Source organism: Trichosurus vulpecula, chromosome 5 (genome assembly GCF_011100635.1).
Source record: "Trichosurus vulpecula isolate mTriVul1 chromosome 5, mTriVul1.pri, whole genome shotgun sequence".
Lineage (NCBI taxonomy): Eukaryota > Metazoa > Chordata > Mammalia > Diprotodontia > Phalangeridae > Trichosurus > Trichosurus vulpecula.
The window spans coordinates 46909556-46927943 of NC_050577.1; the positions used below are offsets into that span (position 1 = coordinate 46909556).

Genomic DNA, 18388 nt, shown 5'->3' on the forward strand with positions numbered 1-18388 from the left:
ATGTCATTGACTCTTCGAGGGGCTTTTGGATGTCTTCGGGGCTGGGCTCCAAGCGGTACCGGGGGCTGCCACTGTGGCCTCACTGCACACTTGAGCCGCCCATCCACAGCTGCCCTTAATGGGAGCTGGAAACCGAAAGTCAGAAACCGGAAGCTGCTCATTAACTTATAAAATGGATTTTTGTGGACTCCCCTCCCCCTACTTCAGAGTGATAACTCTCAGTATCAGGAGCTACCAAGATACTTGAAAATTGCAGTGTTAAATAATTCAGATGCTTGTGTTGCCAATCCGTGGAGACTGGCAGCAGCCTCCTAGAGTCTATTCCTGATGGGGCTATGGGAGCCCCCCCCCCAAAAAGATAGAGGAAAAAGTCCTTGAAATTTTTCTCACTGGCTTCCTACCTGGCATTTCCCCGAGGCATCCAGCCCACCTAGGTTACTTAATTAGCTTGCTTGCCACTTCTTAAACCCTTTACAAGCCCTTTCTCTGACTCTCAACCACTCCAGGATACTTGCCGCTCCTCGATCCCATCCAGGTTTATCTCTACTCTTTTTCTCCATAAAAGTACCAGTCTTAGCCCCATTAAATTATGCAGATTTGTTAGTGTGAGAAAGACAGTTTTAGGGATCACTGGACTTCCTAGGGAGGGCTAAAATCCTGAGAAAAAACCCTGTGATAATCCCTAGCAAAGGCTGTGCAGACCATTCCCTCCACTCCTGCTAGAGTTATGGTTAGTTTACATTCTTTACTTTTTACATAGTTTTCCTAGGTTACACAGTTTATATAGGTAGGATAATAAAGATGCAAAAGTGAAGTTAATTAGATTTTCCTTGTCTGAGTTTAGGATTAATGTACATTGTATACTCCCCTACATTCTCTCTTAACATGCAAATTATGCAAATCAGTAGGCCTGAACACTTGACCAAGACCAGACCCTAGATAAGCTTGAACTGGTTCAACAGGTTTGGCCTCTCTAGTTCCCCTGACTGCCTTCTCAAAAAGCATGCCTACAAGCCTCTGACCTTGAAGCCTGCTTTCTGCTAAAGCTGGGGTTGGGGGGGCGGGGAGAGGAGTATACCTTCAGTTCTGTGGAAACAAAACTCCTCCTCCCATTTCTTACACTAAGAATCTCACCAGATGATAACCTCACTATTCTGACAAAGAAGGTTTGACTAGTAGACTTCTTTCCTCGAAGCCCTGCCTTGTACCGTTGCATTTTGGAGCTGCTGGGAAACCCAAACCTCAAATTCCCTCCAACCCTCCTCCTTTCCCTGAAAGGAGGGGTTTGAGTAGATGCCCTACTGTTCCGTCCAGCCCTGGCAATCCAGGCTGTGCTCTCCTATTCTGATGAGATCTAACTTTTGAACCAACTGGTCAGAAAGCCAAGACAGCCAGAGTCTCTAGCATGTGACACATTGTATGGAAGTCTTTCCCTAAATTGGGAGCTTTCCTCTTAAGTGGTTTTCCTAAGGCTGCTTTTAGTTATTGCAGACTGCATCCTTTCTCTGCATGTTACTGACTTTTCTTTTTTTTTTTTTAATTTCTGTGAGTCCATTTGGTTTCCTTTCTTTTGGTTTAGGATGATGACTTAGACACCAGTCTGGCAGGACTGGTAGGACTGGGGGCATGGGGGAGGGGTTTCTCTGGCTTGGCCTGATCTGGCCAGTAGTAGCAGCACTTCTGTTCTTGGAGTCAGCACCATCTGGGGCAGGAGGTAGAGGGGAAAAGGAGATGGAGCTTGATAGACCCTTTTTTGACAGCATTGCTACAGCCCCAAACCTCCTCTTCACATTGTTAGGCTCACTGAACAAAAAAAATGAACCCACTGCAGCCTCTTTTCTTACACCTCCCCCCAGTCTGGATCATCCTGCTACTTGGTCAAAGCGGAAATGGCCCACCCTCCCCGCTTCCTGCCCCCCATGGCTTTGTTAGCATAGGTCTCTGGCTGTTGGTTTAGGCTTGGTCTTGACCTATGTCCTGTGCAGTGGAGGTTCTCCCCAGACAACATTGGGAGAAGGATATAAATCCCTTTTCCTATCGGCACTATTGCTACCTGTGGCAAGTAGGGAAAAAGCTTAGGGACCAAAATACACAACTTCCAAGATGAAACAGCTCTTTAAATGAGTCATTTCCAAAGTGGAATGCCTCTGAAGATTCAGGGTAGGGAGCACTCTCATTGGATGCCTTTGAAGGGAGACAGAATAACTTTTAATTGGGATCTTAGAAAGGGAATACTGCTTCAGTTGTGGGTGAGACCTTGATTCTCGGATTCTAATTGTAGTTGCTACACTAATTAGCTCTGGAAAGACTTCATCTCCCTGCTCCTTTTTTATGCGGCAGCAGTAAATATTGGTGCTGATTTCTTCAAGTCATTTTCACCGAATACTTGAGGATCTGATGAGTTCTCTCTGCCTCGGGAAAGGTGTTGGTAGCACAGGTGCAAGACTCAAGATTCACGAGCGTACCAGTGTTTGCAGGATTTTTAAAAGCCTTGTAATCAGAGATGAAATCCTTCCCAGTACTGCCTTGCTTGCTTCTGAAACATTTTATCTACTCTGGGATTCTTCCTCAAGGTGACTTATCCATGCTTTTTTTCTCTCATTACACAGACATTGCCTGGCTTTCCTCAATAGTGGTAGTCTCAGCCTAATGCTCCTATGAGAGTAAATTTTTATGGAGCACCTAAGGGCTAGCAGCTGTACTAAACTTAGTAATGGGCAGAGGCTTCTGTGGGTAAATCTGGGAGGCAGGCTAATACTAGCTCAAATGTAGAAGGAAGTCTTGGGAACTGGGATATGAAACAGGAAGGTCAATTATCTGAAGAGTGAGATAAATTGGGGGCTTGGATTCCAAGGACTTAGACAAAGTAGAGGGCATTCATTGGTCCTAAGTAACCAAGTAGTTTGGTTACTGGAACTGGACTGGCAGCAAGGTTGACTTGATGTGTGCAGCCTGGCTCTTATGAGTCTGTCCTTTCTTGGTAGGAGAGATGACTTTCCCTTACTCCTCCCATCTCCCCAGGTCCTCATACCATCTTCAAATCCTCTACAACTGCTACAATATGGTGGCATGATATCTAGATCTGAAGTCAGAGGACCCGGCTTTGAGTTTGAGATCCAACTAGATTTCCTCATCTGTATAATAGGGCACCACCTATCCTACCTGACTTCCAAAATGTTTTATGTGCCATAGCAACGAGTGAGCTATTTACTGCTACTTTAGAATGTATCCTGTGCCAAAACTGAACCTTCTTGTCCCCACCCCTTATTTGTCCACTCTTATAGACAATTTATACATCCATATTTAACTTTTTTTTGGAAAGCCACAAATCCTCTGCTGCCCACTGGCTTTTTCTTCTGGATCCTTAGGTTTGGAAAACGTAAAATATATAGTCTATGTAGCAAAATACTGCCTTTTTAACCAGACCAAAAACAAGCCAATGTTTCAGATGACTATGTGAAAGGTTTCATAAAATTACAGTATTGAAATACATTTAAAAAACTTACTCAATTCTTTCCTCCCCTCCCCATCCTGAACCTTCCTCTTTCCACCTCCCCCCCACAAGAAAAGAACTGTGAAGAACTGGAAAAAAGGGAGGGAGGAGAGTAGGGAATGACTCCTTATATCCTAGCAAAAACTTTTGAGTAACATTTTTCTTTATGGAGGGGTGAAAAAGAAAGGGAGAGGCCATTTAGAAGGAAAAAAGAGTTGGAGAATTAATTTGTCAACAGTTCAGCACCCTGTAACCAAGGCATGCCCTCCTTGCTTAGGGGCTAAAATTCAACAGATTACAATGTCTGATAAGATTATCTCCCTAGGGTGCCAAGTGGCAAAGAAAATACAGATATATTCAGAGGCCTCTGGGATTTTTTTCCTATGTTACAGGAAAGCAGGTTTTCTCATAAGTTTTAGCCATTGAACTGAATCTGACATGCGTACTTCACTGTGGAATACATGATATTGAAGCCACCTAAAATTGCCTTTGTCTCTCCTTACATCCTAATCCTATGAAATTTTGATCCAAGACTCATGAGCCAACATCAAAATTCTGTTGACAGGTATTAAACACAGGCCAGACAGGACCAAGCTCTAACCTGGGAATGACTAGTCAAACCCAGCAGGCCAGAGGCAGAAGTGTCAGAACACAAAGTAGTGATATAATTTATTTCAGAGTGAGGGAAACACTTGCAAGCAAGAAAGTCTCCCTGAGTAGGAGGGCTTAACATGTTGTGGTACAGGCAGTGATTATATACCTAAGTGGGTTGAACTATGACATAATCACTCTTAGGTCTTGAGTAGATGTTCCCAAAGAAGCCTCATGCATGGAGGTGTTCCTGGGTCCTGTGTGAACACTCTCCAAGTTGATTGTCTCCCAGTGGGGCACAGTACCAGATTCTGTTTGTTTAGCTGTTACATGGAACAGGGATTGTAAGTGAAACAAGGTGATGGACGGCTATCATATCCCTGGCAGATAGGGGGAGCTAAATCCCTCAATGAACACCTGGAGCTGGCTGGCCAAATCAATAGGCTTTGTGTTCTGGATGATCTTACCCTCTGAGCAAAGGACCGTTTTTTATGTTGTGTTAAGCTCAGGATGCAGCCTGCTTGCTGGGCCTTAGCTCTGTGAAACAAGGCATGTACAAAATGTTTTGACATTATCCTCCCTTGGTCAAAGGAAAGGGGTCTGAAAAGACCCAGGGAATTAGCTCCTCAAGGGGAGTTATTGGGGAAGCATTTCCCTGCAACTACCCCCTACCCCCAGCCAGTGTTTGTTTGAAAGAAAAGGGGTGGAGGAGCAGAGCCAAGATGACAGCTGGAAAGCAGGGACTTGTTTAAGCTCTCTCCCAGGTCCCTCCAAACACCTGTAAAAAATGGCTCTGAACAAATTCTAGAGCTGCAGAACCCACAAAATAGCAGGGGGAAGCAGGACTCCACCCCAAGACAGCCAGGATGGTCACTGGGAAGGGTCTATGGCACAGAGCTGGGAGCTATTGTCACCAAATTCCAGAGTTCCCAGGTCAAGGAGAAAATAGCGCAAGCAGCCAGAAAGAAACAATTTGAATATTGTGGAAACATACTCAGCATAATACAAGATCTAGCAGCTTCTACGTTAAGGTATCGAAGGGCTTGGCATATGATATTCTGGAGGTCCAAGGACTTAGGATTAAAACCAAGAATCACCCACCCAGCAAAACTGAGTATGATGTTCCAAAGCAAAATATGAATTTTCAATAAAATAGAGGACTTTCAAGCTTTCTCAGTGAAAAGACCAGAACAGAATAGAAAATTTGGCTTTCAAATTTGACTACGGGAGGCCATGGACCTCTAGGAGCCTGGCTCTGGGTTGAGATGGAGTGGCTGAGCTTTTGGGAAGAGGGTAGGTTGGGGGGGAGGTGAAGCTGGAGATCTCAGCAACTCTGTTACTTTGGAAACATGAACAAGGATACCATTTCCTGGGTTGGGAATTTTTTTCCTTTATTTTGGATCATAGTATCTGACCTGAGAAGAATAATTTTGGAATAATTTCTATTAATATTGACTCTTAAGTCATTTACTGATCTGAGATTGTGTTCGTTCATAATAAAAGTGAAGCAAATCTGAAAAAAATTATAAAAAGAAAGGAGTGGCTACATACTTGGATCAAGGCCTTGGCAGTTGAGCACATAATATAAGTTCAGTTTCCAAGCCACACAGGGCTAGGTTCAAACAATGCAATAAAATTATTCACACAATTCTCATATAGGACATAATTACACTAAGTCAAATACAGGTCAAATGACTTCGAGGGTTCCCAATAAACTGGTTTTGTGGAAGGATATTTACATGGCACAAAAATAACCAAGAAGACTTAAACATTCATATCAAGTCCCATCTTACAGAGGCAAGGAGCTAACCAAACACCATCTTAAGGTGTGAGGTTTTGAAAAGTTCAAACGTTGTTTCTGGGTAATTAATCATTCTATTATTAAAGCATTTTATTAACAAAAGGAATAGTCATTTGACCATCTCTTGGACCAAAGATGAATCCTGGTGATGGGCTCACAGTTTCTATGCCCTTGGAACAGAGGGTGCTCCTGAGGGTGGTAATCAACTCTGATCAGTTAACAATTTAATGAGAAGAGTGAATATTACAGTGAGAGGTTGGCCCATTCCAATGAAGGGCTGGAGGGTATACTTCTAAATTGTTTAGCCTTAGTCAATGGAATCAAAGACTTTATCCCCAGGCAAACCTGTGTAGAGAAATATGGGCTTTCCCAGCTTTGCTTCAATTTCTTGGACTGTTGGGTGGGGTCTGAACAAGGTTGAGGAGAGAACTAATTTGTCTTCAGTCCCCTTTACCACCTTTCCTCAGCCCCTCTGATAGCAGGATAGAACCAGGAACCCAAAAGCCACCAGGTAAAGGAGTTCAGCTCAGGGCATCTCATTTTCCCTCTGGACAGGCCAGTCTAAGGCCTTTCTGTCTTTTTTCCTAGTAGTATTCCCATGTTAGCACACTGCCTGACATAGTAGGGCCTTCATATTTATTTACTACTGATGGATGAGCAGCAGGAGTGCCAGGGGTTCTCCAACTCCTCTGCCCTAGCTTTTTCTGATGGGCAGGAAGGCAAAACAAAGCACTTTGAAAGAGCCCCCTGAGGTTAGCATTTCTGCACAAAGGAAAAGAAAATTGAAGAGGGTGGCAAAGAATCTGGATCCTCAGCCCAAATCCAGCTTCCTGGGGTCTTGATAGTCCAGGTCCTACCAGCCTTCTGAGTTGGTGCTTCTTCATGGCCATCAACAAATGTCAAAGGGCCTCCTGAGTTGTGAATCCTAACTAGGTTCACAAGTCCATGCCCCTCCCAGCTCCTGACCTGGACCTGGGATGGGTAAAATAGCCAAAGAGGAGTGGACCACACTCAGAATGCTGAGCCTAGGAGAAGCCTACTCTACTCCTCCCCCACGCCCTCTCTTCAGGTGGTGACTTAAGCAGCCACTGGGCATAAAACCCTTCAGAGGAGCTGTTTTGTTCATAAAGTATCAGTCTTGTGGCACGGTGGGTGGGAAATAGTGGAGTATTTGACCTCCATTTTCGGCACAGAAGGAGACAAAGTCAAATGTTCATTTTATTTCACAATTGGAGCTTGTCATCATGGAGATGGATGTTCTCAATTGCATAATAAACCAATTTTTAGCCAGACCATTGCCCTCATGAACATTTACCATAACCCTCACAACTCTGCCCAGACTGCTGATGGTTTGCACGGTGCAGTGGGTGATGTCAAAATGCAAAAACACTATGATGAATTCTTTGAGGAGGTTTTTACAGAAATGGAAGGAAAGTATGGCGCAGTTAGGGAGATGAATGTTTGTGATAACCTTAGGGATCATCTTGTAGGAAATGTATATGTAAAGTTTCACCCTGAAGAAGAGGCAGAAAAGGCTGTCATTGACTTAAACAATCGCTGGTTTAATGGACAGTTTAATGGAAAGTTCCTGCAGAACTTTCCCCTGTGACAGACTTCAGAGAAGCTTGTGTTGCCAATATGAAATGGGAGAATGTACTCGAGGAGGCTTCTGTAACTTTATGCATCTGAAACACATCTCTAGAGAACTGTGACGGGAGTAGTACGGGAGTCATCCTAAGAAGCATAGGTCCCGATCAAGATTTCATTGAGACATCTTGGTTGTTGTGGTGGTGGTAGCAGTGGTTGAAAGGAATGTGATAGGAGGCAGTCAAGAGATCATGAAAAATCTGATCGATTCTGAGCCAATGCCATTTTTATTATGTGCCTGCTAGAAAGTCCTATAGTTGATTGACCTCTAAAAGTTCTTGCTCATCCTCTGCACATTCATTCTGTTGCTTTTGATGCTCCAGAGGCATGTGGACTTCAGAATTTAGAAGAGTTTGTGCTGTTTCAAACTCTTTGGGGAAGACAAGCTCCCAGGCATCTTCCTCCACATGGCCGCCGGCAGAAGGGTGGCTGCCTCCGGCCAGCATCATGCTCCAGCTCTGTGCCAAACCAGGTGCCACAAAATGCTTCTGTACCTCCTCCCCCCATGGTGCTGACCAAGTAGCAAGCCCCTGGAACTGAGAAAGGAGGGCCACAAGTCCAGATATGGCTCTTCTGAGGGGTTCTCTGCGGCTTAAGCAACAGGGACCACAGGCAGAAGTTGAGCTCGTCTCCTAGGCTTAGGAATCTGAGAGTGCTTTCTTCTTCCTGGCCCCTTTTATCCATCCCACCCCCAGGTCAGGGAACTGGAGGTGGAGGAGCTGAAGCAGGGAGGGGCAGAGACTTGTGAACTCTGTTAGGTTTCATACCTCAGGAGGCCCTTGGACAATTATCGATGGGCATAAGAAAGCACTGACTCAGAAGGCTGGTAGGACCCAGGCTGCCTAGACACCAAGAAGCTAGATTTGCTCTTAGGATCCTGATTCTTCACCATAGTCTCCAATTTCCTTTTCCTTTGTGCCCAAATGCTAATCTCAGGGTACTCTTTCAAAGTGGTTTGTTCTACCTCTCTGCCAAGTAGAAGAAGCTGGGGCAGAGAAGATGGAGTAACCCCGGTCCTCCTGCTCCTCATCCATCAGGAGTCAATTAAATATGAAGGCCCTACTATATGTCATGCACTGTGCTAAGCTGGGGATACAGGTGGGGAAAGACTCAGACTGGCTTGTCCAGGGGAGAAATGAGATGTCCTGAGCCAAACTTCCTCTTTAGCTAGAGGCTTTTGGGTTGACGGTTCCACCCTCTATCAGAGGGCAGAGGATGGCCATGAGAAGGACTCATAAGCCTGATTGGATCTTGTAAAATAAGGAGATTTTTTCCAGTAATGAGCTTTGCAGGGAACGAGGGAAAAGTACGACATACCAGAGTAGTGTGGCCAGGTGAGAAATGAAATGTTCTGAGTTGAGCTCCTTCTTGAAATGGAATTAATCCTGGGAATTCAGCTCTAGTGCTTAAAAACTTCAAGAATGTTGTTGGTATGGTTTGGATCGAAGGTATGGGTGCCTCAAATGGAGGAAAGGTTGAGGAGTAAGGTGGAATAGGCCTTGAGCCAATGCTCCATGGGTTGGAGAGCCTGCAGGAGTAGGCTGGCCAGTTCAAATAGAACGTTACTTGTCCTGTTGTGTAGAAAATAACAGCGAGATGAGACTTGGGTTCAAGGTAAATTTAGGGTATGGATTTATTGATCAAGCGCACAACTACCTGGAGTATACACTCAAATCAGACAGTACCGAACTGAGGGACTACAATGGTTATAAAGGCAAAATCCACAATTACACAATAAGGGAGGATTGCTAGCAGAAGGAATGACTTACAGAAGCAAAGGTCAGCTATTGGTTAGATCCATAGCTCAAGGCTAATTTCGGAATATGGCTCAAGGATACAGGGGTGCAACCATCCTGTAACACAGGGTGGTCAGCTTCCTAGAATGGGTGGCCCTCTTAGGTCATGTTCAGTTTCCTATAACTGGGTGAAGGTGCGGGGTGGAATTTCCGAGAAAGTAACCCCTACTTGATCAGCTATGGTCTAAGTGGTGGGACCTAGCTTGGTCAGCAGAATAGTTGCACCATAACCCAGGGTGTATAGACCCTATTTGGTTATAGTGGGGTTTCTCCTTCAGATAACTTATACTCTACCCTGAAACTACTCCCTGCACATAATGCTGATGTAGAGAGAATATACAGAATGCTGAATCAGGAGAGAAGGGGGGGTCAGGGGGACTCACCTTGGGCAGTCCACCCAGAACTATGCCTTAAGCTGTTTCAAGTCATTTCAGGGTGTAGGACAAAGATGGAAATACACAGGGGATTAATGGTGGGCTCCCGTTTGGGTGTAACAGTCCTAGGTGATTTTTCTGTTTATTTTTGGCCACACTCTTTAAGAAATCCAATTGCTACTTCAACACCATCCCCTGTTGGTCTTTCAATAAGTCAGGTGAGCATCTCTAGGCATAAAATTTCATGTCCCACATTCTTTCTTTTGGCAATTCTCATTAAAATTTTATATAAATGAGAAAGAATATGGGTGGGTATCCAGGACTTGCAATATTTTACATATATGTAGGTTTTTATTTTTCAAGGCACCTAAAAACATTCTTCAGTTCTATAAGCATTTGTTAAATACTTATGTCATGAGCAAGACACTGGGGATACAAAGACAAAACAGTCCCTGCCCTCAAGGAGCTAATACTCTACAAGGCGGAGCAACATAGATACAGATAAACAAATATTATACATCTAAAGTAAATATATCAAAATTTTGGGAGGAAGGAACAGCACCTGAATAGGAGACATACTTGAACTGATCTTTGGAGGGAGCTAGAAATTCTGATAGGCAGAGGAAGAGGAGGAGGGGGAGTAGGAAGAAAACAATTCTAGGTGTGGAAGACAGTCTGTGGAAAGGCAAACAGGAGATAGGTCATCTATGAAGAACAGCAAATAAGCCAGTATAGCTGAACTACAGAATTTGCGTGAGGGGGAATAATGGGAAAAGTCCAAAGATTAGAGCAAGATTGTGAAATTTTAAATGCCAGAGGAATTTGTATTTTATCCTATTGCTTGCAATACACAGGGCAGGTGAAATCCTCATTTTACAGAAGAGAAAACTGAGGCTTATTTAAAGAGGTGGAAGTGACTTGTATAAGGTCAAACAACTAGTACACAGAAAGACCAGGACTATTTCTTTGTTGTTTGTTCAATCATTTCAGTCATGTGCAAGTCTGTGATAACATTTGGGGTTTTCTTGCCAGAGATATCAGACTTGTTTGCCACTTCCTTCTCCAGCTCAAATGAGGAAACTGAGGCAAACAGAATTAAGTGACTTGCCCAGGGTCACATAGCTAGTAAGTATCTGAGACCAGACAGGAACTTGGGAAAATCTTCCCAACTTCAGGCAGAGAAGATCTTTTGACTAGCTGCCAAAAATGTAGAGGATGGGTTTCAATAGATATTGACTCAAGGGCACATTATGGAACTGCTTTAGAAAAGTCCTCATAGGAGCTTTAAAAAAATCTTTCTTTTCAAATCAGAGTTTCAAAACAACTGAGTCTTAATTACTTCAATTTTGACTGAAGTTTTCCTCTATATACTTAGGACAGTAGTTCCAAAAGGGTCATCAGGTTTGCTAGATGCCTCACAAAATGTTGCCTTCTAAACTGCAAATTTGCAAGACTCTATACTCTCACTCCTTCCCCATTTCCTCCACACACTCAGAGATTTTAGGATTCCCTAGCCTAGCCCAAATGCTCAGCAGGAATTTGCCATCATCACTACAGCAGCTCTGTTGGCTGAAAGTCTAGGGGAAGTAACAAGAGGAAGGGGAATTGGAGTGGCCTTAGAGGGAGGCCAGAGAGAAGGGCAGAGGAACTGCAAGCCTCAGGTAATGGGTCTGAAGGCCTAACTATTTAGGAATCTACTTTGTTGTCAACTTAAACAATCAGTGTGCCAAGTCTCTCCTCACATAAGAACACTTTGCTTCAAGGAAAAAAAAAAGAACCCCTGACCTAGAATAAACTTTTGTTTCTTCTTATGGATCTATAGCTTCTATGGGACTGATTTCTCAGATATGTACCAGCTGTGGGGTTAATTTTATTCCTTCATTTTGACATTGAAGTACCAACTGTGTATCGGACAGTGCAGTAGGCATTAAGAGAGAAGTAAAGTTTCAGTAAGTCAATGACTGCTCTCATGAAATGGTTTTTTTTTTTGTATTTACATTTAGAGGAAATGACATGATTTCAAAGTCCTTACTAGTCCATAAAATGCAGGCTGTCCTAACTTGATTGAAAAATAATTTGATTTCCTAGAGTAAGTTGACTTGGTAGGAACTGCACAATTAACTGGCTATCCAATAGGGAATCCCCCTTTCTATTATCAAATGGAATTATGCTAATAGATTTTAGGGTGTGACAGAAGCAATTATGAAAAATATTTGCATGACCTTTCAGAAATCAATGCTGAAATTTAGGGCTAGAAAGGAAAACTGTCCCAAAGTCGTTTCATTATGATGACCCAACCAGAATATAGTCTCATTCTCTCTTGTCCTCCCCAATACTTTCCAGCTAATATACCAAACCTATATTGATTTGAATGGCACTTAAAATCAGGATGAAGGACCAGCTTCAACTCAGAAAGTCCTCTTTCCCAGAGCAACTGTCATATAAGGGTAAATCCCACAAATTCCCTGCTGCTCCAAAACCTCAAAGGATACCTTGGGGATAGGTGACAGGCCAATGTAAGCCTCTTAAATTAAAGTTCTTTTGAATCAATATACAGTGGTGCCCTAAGAAAAAATAGTTTTTCTATCTTTTTTTCCCCTCTGAGTTTTGGCCAAATTGACTATATGGTACTTCAAGATTGGGAGGTGTTCAGTTTTTCTGTTTTTGAAGAATTTAAAACATTCAGGTATAGGTTCACTTTGATTTTTCCTTCTATCATTTATATGAGACACAACTTTTTTTACTCAAATTATTTTTATATATTCTAATCTGTGTCAATAATATTTCACAATAGCTTGAAACTCAAAATAGAAATGTGAATATAAATGAAGTGCCCAATTCAGTAATATGAGGTAGTCAGTAACATGCCATATGTATTTGCTGGCTAAATTCTCTCACTTCCCTCTTACCCCTTAAACATTTCCCTTGAAGAGAAGGGATGGAGAGGATGATGCAAGTATCTAAGTACTGGTCCACTATCTCATTTCAAAACCCTTCATTAAGGGGCAGCTAAGTGGCGGAGTGAGTAGAGCCCCAGCCCTGGAGTCAGAAGGACCTGAGTTTAAATCCGGCCTCAGACAACTTGACACATGTAGTGATCTTGGGCAAGTCACTTTACCCCAATTTACTGCCCTCCCCCCTCCAAGAAAAAAAAACTAAAAAAATAAACAAACAAAACCCTTTATTAAAGGAAATCACCCCAAAGTCCCTTGAAGAGTCAATGACATTCCTGGCCTTAGCCACATCTCCAATATTCAAAGAGTCAATCAGAATCACACCTGTTCCACAGGTTGGAATGACTTGTTGATGCAAGACTTTGCATTGCCTTGTCCACAGGAGGCTTGACCAACTTTTGCAACTCCATTTCTGTAAGGTCTCTGGGAGAAGGGAGTCTGAGCTCTTCTCAGCTGCAGAGGAATTTGGGGAAATTTCCCTTCTGTCTTCACTGAAGGGCTGGGTTCCTGTTACTAATACTGGAAGCTCCTCTTGGTTAGATATCATCAAGAATCTGCTGCAATTGCTCATGTTCAAATCGACCCTGCAGGCTTGGAATCAAAGCCTTACCCTCTTCTGCTATCTCAGGACAAAGGTTTGCCAAAGAGGCCAACTCCACCTGATAGAGCTTACTCTGGACTAACAAGCTCCAAATGTTAGCAATGGTTTCCCTGTTTTTAAAACTATACCATGCAGTGTAGTTTAGAGTTTTCAAGAAAACCCCTGAAAGTTCTTGCTCATCCTCTACACTTTCTTTTTTTGTACACAAATGTTTATTTTTCAAATAAACATCCCCTTTAAACACAAGGAATGAGATCTAAATCTTCATAAAGATAAATTTGAAATGAAATCCCTCTAGTACATTGTGTGTAATCACTGTGTCCTTGGTCACTACTGGTATTTACTGTTTAACATCAAAAACAAAGACAGCTTATTTAAAAATCATTCTACAGGATTTCTAGGTCTTCTTCTATGACAAGTTCTACACTCATCTGCAAAGTTTAAAATTTTACATCACCAAATTGAAGCAAGTTTAAGGTGTGGAACAGCTGTATATTAAACACAAAAACAAACAAATAAAATTATAAGATGTAGTCAAGTTCATAACGAATATAGGTGTTTTTTTCATCATTGTAGATTTTTGGATAATGTGCTATGAGTGCATCCTGTGAACCAATGTAGATAGAATTGTAAATCTTCCAGTACACATCTCTGACTTTTCTGGCTGGGTGAAACAAACCCTGCAAACAGTATTGCAACATTCTACATGCTCCAATAGCAACTCTTAGGCCTTCCAGGGCTCCCATAACTGCTTGAATAACATGGGGAGATGTCTCAAATATATTAGGCCATACATAATTCAACAAATGATTAAGAGAATCTTCACAACCAAATCCATAAGCCCCAAGAGACATGTGCTGCACCACTGCACTGGCAGTCTGTCTGTGTACAAGATCTCTGTCCATCAAAGCATCTTCAAGTAATGGTGTTACAGCATAAATATAGTCTTTGCCCATTTCTCCAATATATTCAAACAAGAAAGAAAGTGATTTCAAAACACCATTCTGAACATTCAACTCTGGAACTCGATATTCATTCATCAGGGCAGGCAAGACTGTGAATGGTGAACATGTCTCTGCTATGATAGCTATGGCCACTGTTGTACATACTCGGTTTTGTCTTTCTTGAACTTTGAGATTATTTAGCAGTGTAGCCAATACATCATGAGGTCCAATGGCTTTTGCAATATAACCAAATGTGTTGACTGTGGCTCTCCGGATAGCTTTTTTATGAGCTTTTAACAACTCTAAAAGTTCAAAGCAAATTCTCATCCATTCTCTTGCAGAGACATATTCTGCTCCCCTGTCAGCAATACGTCCAACAAGATCAATACAGTTTTCTTGTACTTTCTCATGTCTATTCTTTAAGATTGGGGTAAGCCTTGGCAATAAGTCTTTAATTGGTGGCATCATCTTGGGCATACCTATTACATTCACAATGGCCTTCAGTGCTCCAAGGATGCTTCCCAATACTTCAGGGTACTCTTCACCCAAGTACTCATAGAGGACAACCCCCAAATGTCCCATCAATTTTTCCTCTTGACAAGTTTTCATAACAACAGCAGTACGAGAGATGAGGTCAGCAGCCTGTTGTCTGACTTTGGCTGATTTGTTGTTCAAACGCCACAAAACCGTACCACAGATCTGAGGCAAATATGGCTTGACTCTTTTGCCAAGGGCATTGACTACTGTCCCAAAACCATTCAATATCACTGAGTCCTCTGTGGTCTGTTCCTGAAAGGCATAAAGGATGCCATCAATAAGTTGCTCTTCGAGTTTGTGGTCAATGTCTGCTGCACCCAAGTTCCCCATTATTTTCTCAGTAGTTTCCATAACCATCTTTCTGTACTGTTCCGCTTCATCTTTCAGATCATCCACAATCCTGGAAATAATTTCTGCTGCACCTACTTTGTTTGCCAACTCCACCGTGGTATCCACTAACTGTCTGTAATTTCTTCGGTCCAACGCCATTCTGTGTTGCCAAAAATGTTTGAAAAAAGGAGGAAGAATCTCTGTTTTGATGTAATTTGCTTCTACACCGTCTGTCCCACAACACTGCTTTACCACCTTCAACACAATCTTTTTCATTTCTTCGTCAGGAGATTGGAATTCTCTGATAAGGATTAACATCACTTCTCTAGTATAGTAGTTTGCATATTCTGCATCCATGAGAGGAATAAGGTATCCAATAGCTTTCAAGAAGGCAGCCAAGCCCTTTCCTCTGTGCTGGCGGATACCTTTCCACAAAGGCTTCAACACAGAATCAAAAGATTCAATGCCATAAGGAGTAGCCGCTTCAGCCAGAGCGGCAATAGCCAAAGCACTGATGGTCCGGACTTTCTGTTGTTCATCCACAAGGCCGTGCTCGATGATTCCAACTAAACTTCTGAGATGAGGGAGTATGGCGCAACCCAAAAGAATAGCAATTTGCTGTACAATCTTAATACCAGTATGCCTAGCCTGCCAGGACTTCTTGCTCTTACACACAGCTTTCAAGAAGGGCAACAAGGAAGGAATGCCCAAGGCAGATGCGACAACGGCAAAAGCTCGAGCTGTTGTGTTACGGACATATTCATCCATGTTGTCTATATCAGGTCGCATCGTGGAAATCATGGTTGCCAAGCCAGCAGCCTTAGCCAGATTGGAAATGATCTCTCTGCCTTCCACTCTGGCATAGTAATCTTCGTCAATCAGTAATGGTTCAATAACCACAAGGATCTTATGGACATAGGGTCGAACCAAGTCATCGAGCTTGTACAAAATTCTATCGATCACTTTGATGAGCAAATGACGTTCTTGGTCTTCAAGCGTTGGAGACATCAGCAATGGAAGAATCTGATTAAACAAAAGCCCACCTCCAAATTCACGAGCTTTGTCAGTGATTTGACGCAATGCAGCCTTTCTCATTGGAGGTGTGCCATTCTTGATTTTTAAAAGTAATTTCATTATTTTTCTCTCTTTTTGTTCTTCTGGACTAAGTATTGATTCATCTACATCCACCAACAGTTTATCAAAGTATTGAATATCATCAGGTTTTAAAAATGGAAGATTTCCAGATGGTTGGTCATTAACACTTTTCATAGACCTATCTTCAGTTTGCATGTGGAATCCAGTCATGCCACCTAAAGGTGTAGGAGTTGCTGTCAGCTTCCGAGCTGGCATATGAATAGGAACATAGCCAGCAGGTGGAGGGAGTACCTTATGTCCTTCTGGGAACATAGCATCCAACTCTTCATCAGAAAGCAGACGATTTCTCTCATCAATTTCTCTCTCCCATCTCCATGCCTGAAGCTGTTCAGCAGTCATGCTCATTATTTGACCTGGAGTAGGTGTCGCCATGTTCATAGCAGGTGTGCCAAATGGTGTTTTACCAGGAGTCAAAACAGGAGTGCTCCCACCCATCTGACTAGCTGGTGTTTCATCCCAACGTGACTTTCTTTTGCTTGCTCCAGGAGTCGGCGTTTCACCAAGTAAGTCTCCACCACGATCTGTACGAGGAGTCTCAGCCCACCCACTTCCATTCCCAGGAGTATCTCTTTCAGTTTGAGGGGTCTCATCCCATCTGTTTTTACGTGCACTTGAAGTTGCACCTCCATGGCCTGGTGTTGCATGACCAGGCGTATCACCGTGTCCAGGAGTAGCTGCTCCTGCTGGGGCATGACTAGGAGTAGGATCCCATATTTTTGAGCCAGGTGTTGCTCCAGGTGTCTCACTGCCCTTTGCATGACCAGGTGTTTCATCCCACCTCGAGGAAGGTGTATGCCCAGGAGTCTCTGCTTGATCCCACTTTGAGAGCTTTTTTGGAGTTGGACCAGGAGTCTGATCAGCTGTCTGATCCCAACGCCTTTTGCGTTTTGAAGGAGGCTGGGATGATGCACCATCAACAACTTTAAGTCCTCCAGCTTTTGCTTTTTCTGCTAGTTGTTGCCTAATTTCCCTCTCCTCTTTAGTCAAATGCTGTTCTCGCATAACATCCATATACGTCCTAGCATTCATTTTAGGATCAGGTGTCTTGCCTCCATCTGCAAAAGGATCAAGACGCTCTGGAGAAATTATCATAGTTCGCCTGTGCTTTTTATATTCATCTTCACGATCTGCAATCTTTGAAGGACAGTGTTCAGAAAACGGGTCATACCATTCTGTTGACTGTGCTTTGTCATTAAGCAATGCCACTGTGGGTTGGTATCCTGACTTCTTCTGGCCAAGCAGGCTAGTAGATGAGGAGTAATCATCATCATCTTCTAATTCAGTTGCAGCAATTGATGTTACATAGCCATCGAATCTGCTGTCATTACCACCATAAATTTCTTGGTCATAATAGCCTATAGAATCAAGGCCAACTCCTTGCTCTTCAACAAGAGCTGCCTTCTTCCCTTGGATTTCTCGAATCTGTGCTTCAATATCTCCAGCCACCATCACACTCCAGCTCCGTGCCAAACCAGGTGCCACAGAATGATTCTGTGCCTCCTCCCCCATGGTGCTGACCAAGTAGCAAGCCCCTGAAACTGAGAAAGGAGGGCCACAAGTCCAGATAGGGCTCCTCTGAAGCTTTCTGTGCTGCTTAAGCCACAGGGACCTCGGGCACAAGTGGAGTGTTTCCCTCTTCCTGGCCCCTTTTATCCATCCCACCCACAGGTCTGGGAACTAGGAGGGGAAGAGCTAAATCAGGGAGGAGTAGAGACTTGTGAACCCTGTTAGGATTCACACCTCAGGAGGCCCTTGGACATTTGTTGATGGGCATAAGGAAGCACTGACTCAGAAGGCTGGGAGGACCTGGGTTGCCTAGGCACCAGGAAGCTAGATTTGCTCTTAGGATACAGATTCTTGGTCACAGTCTTCAATTTCCTCTTCCTTTGTGCCCGGAAAATAATCTCAGGTGCCTCTTTCTAAGTGGTTTGTTTTGTCTCCCTGCCCATTAGAAGAAGCTGGGACAGAGAAGATGGAGTAACCCCAGCCCTCCTGCTCCTCATCCATCAGGAGTCAATAAATAGGAAGGTCCTACTATGTATCATGCATTGTGCTAAGCCCTGGGATACAGGTGGGGAAAAAGACAGATGCTTCAAAAAAAAAAAAAAGACAGACTGCCTTGGCCAGGGGAGAAATGAGATGTCCTGAGCTGAGCTGCCTCTTTA

The 18388-nt window shown here is 43.2% G+C and overlaps 1 protein-coding gene and 1 pseudogene across 1 annotated transcript; one reads left to right on the forward strand and one right to left on the reverse strand.

Annotated features, from left to right (window-relative positions):
- LOC118850858 lies at positions 1–7746 on the forward strand (annotated as a pseudogene).
- Positions 7747–13778: 6032 nt separating this feature from the next.
- On the reverse strand, positions 13779–17732 carry LOC118850859 (splicing factor 3B subunit 1-like). Its single transcript, XM_036760501.1, has one exon. It carries the CDS (start codon positions 17730–17732, stop codon positions 13779–13781), a length of 3954 nt encoding a protein of 1317 aa, XP_036616396.1.
- Between the last annotated feature and the right edge of the window lie 656 nt (positions 17733–18388).

What these genes read in the sequence shown, in the direction of transcription:
- LOC118850859 (XM_036760501.1), bottom strand. Translation starts at nt 17,732, where the DNA reads ATGGGGGAGGAGGCACAGAATCATTCTGTGGCACCTGGTTTGGCACGG.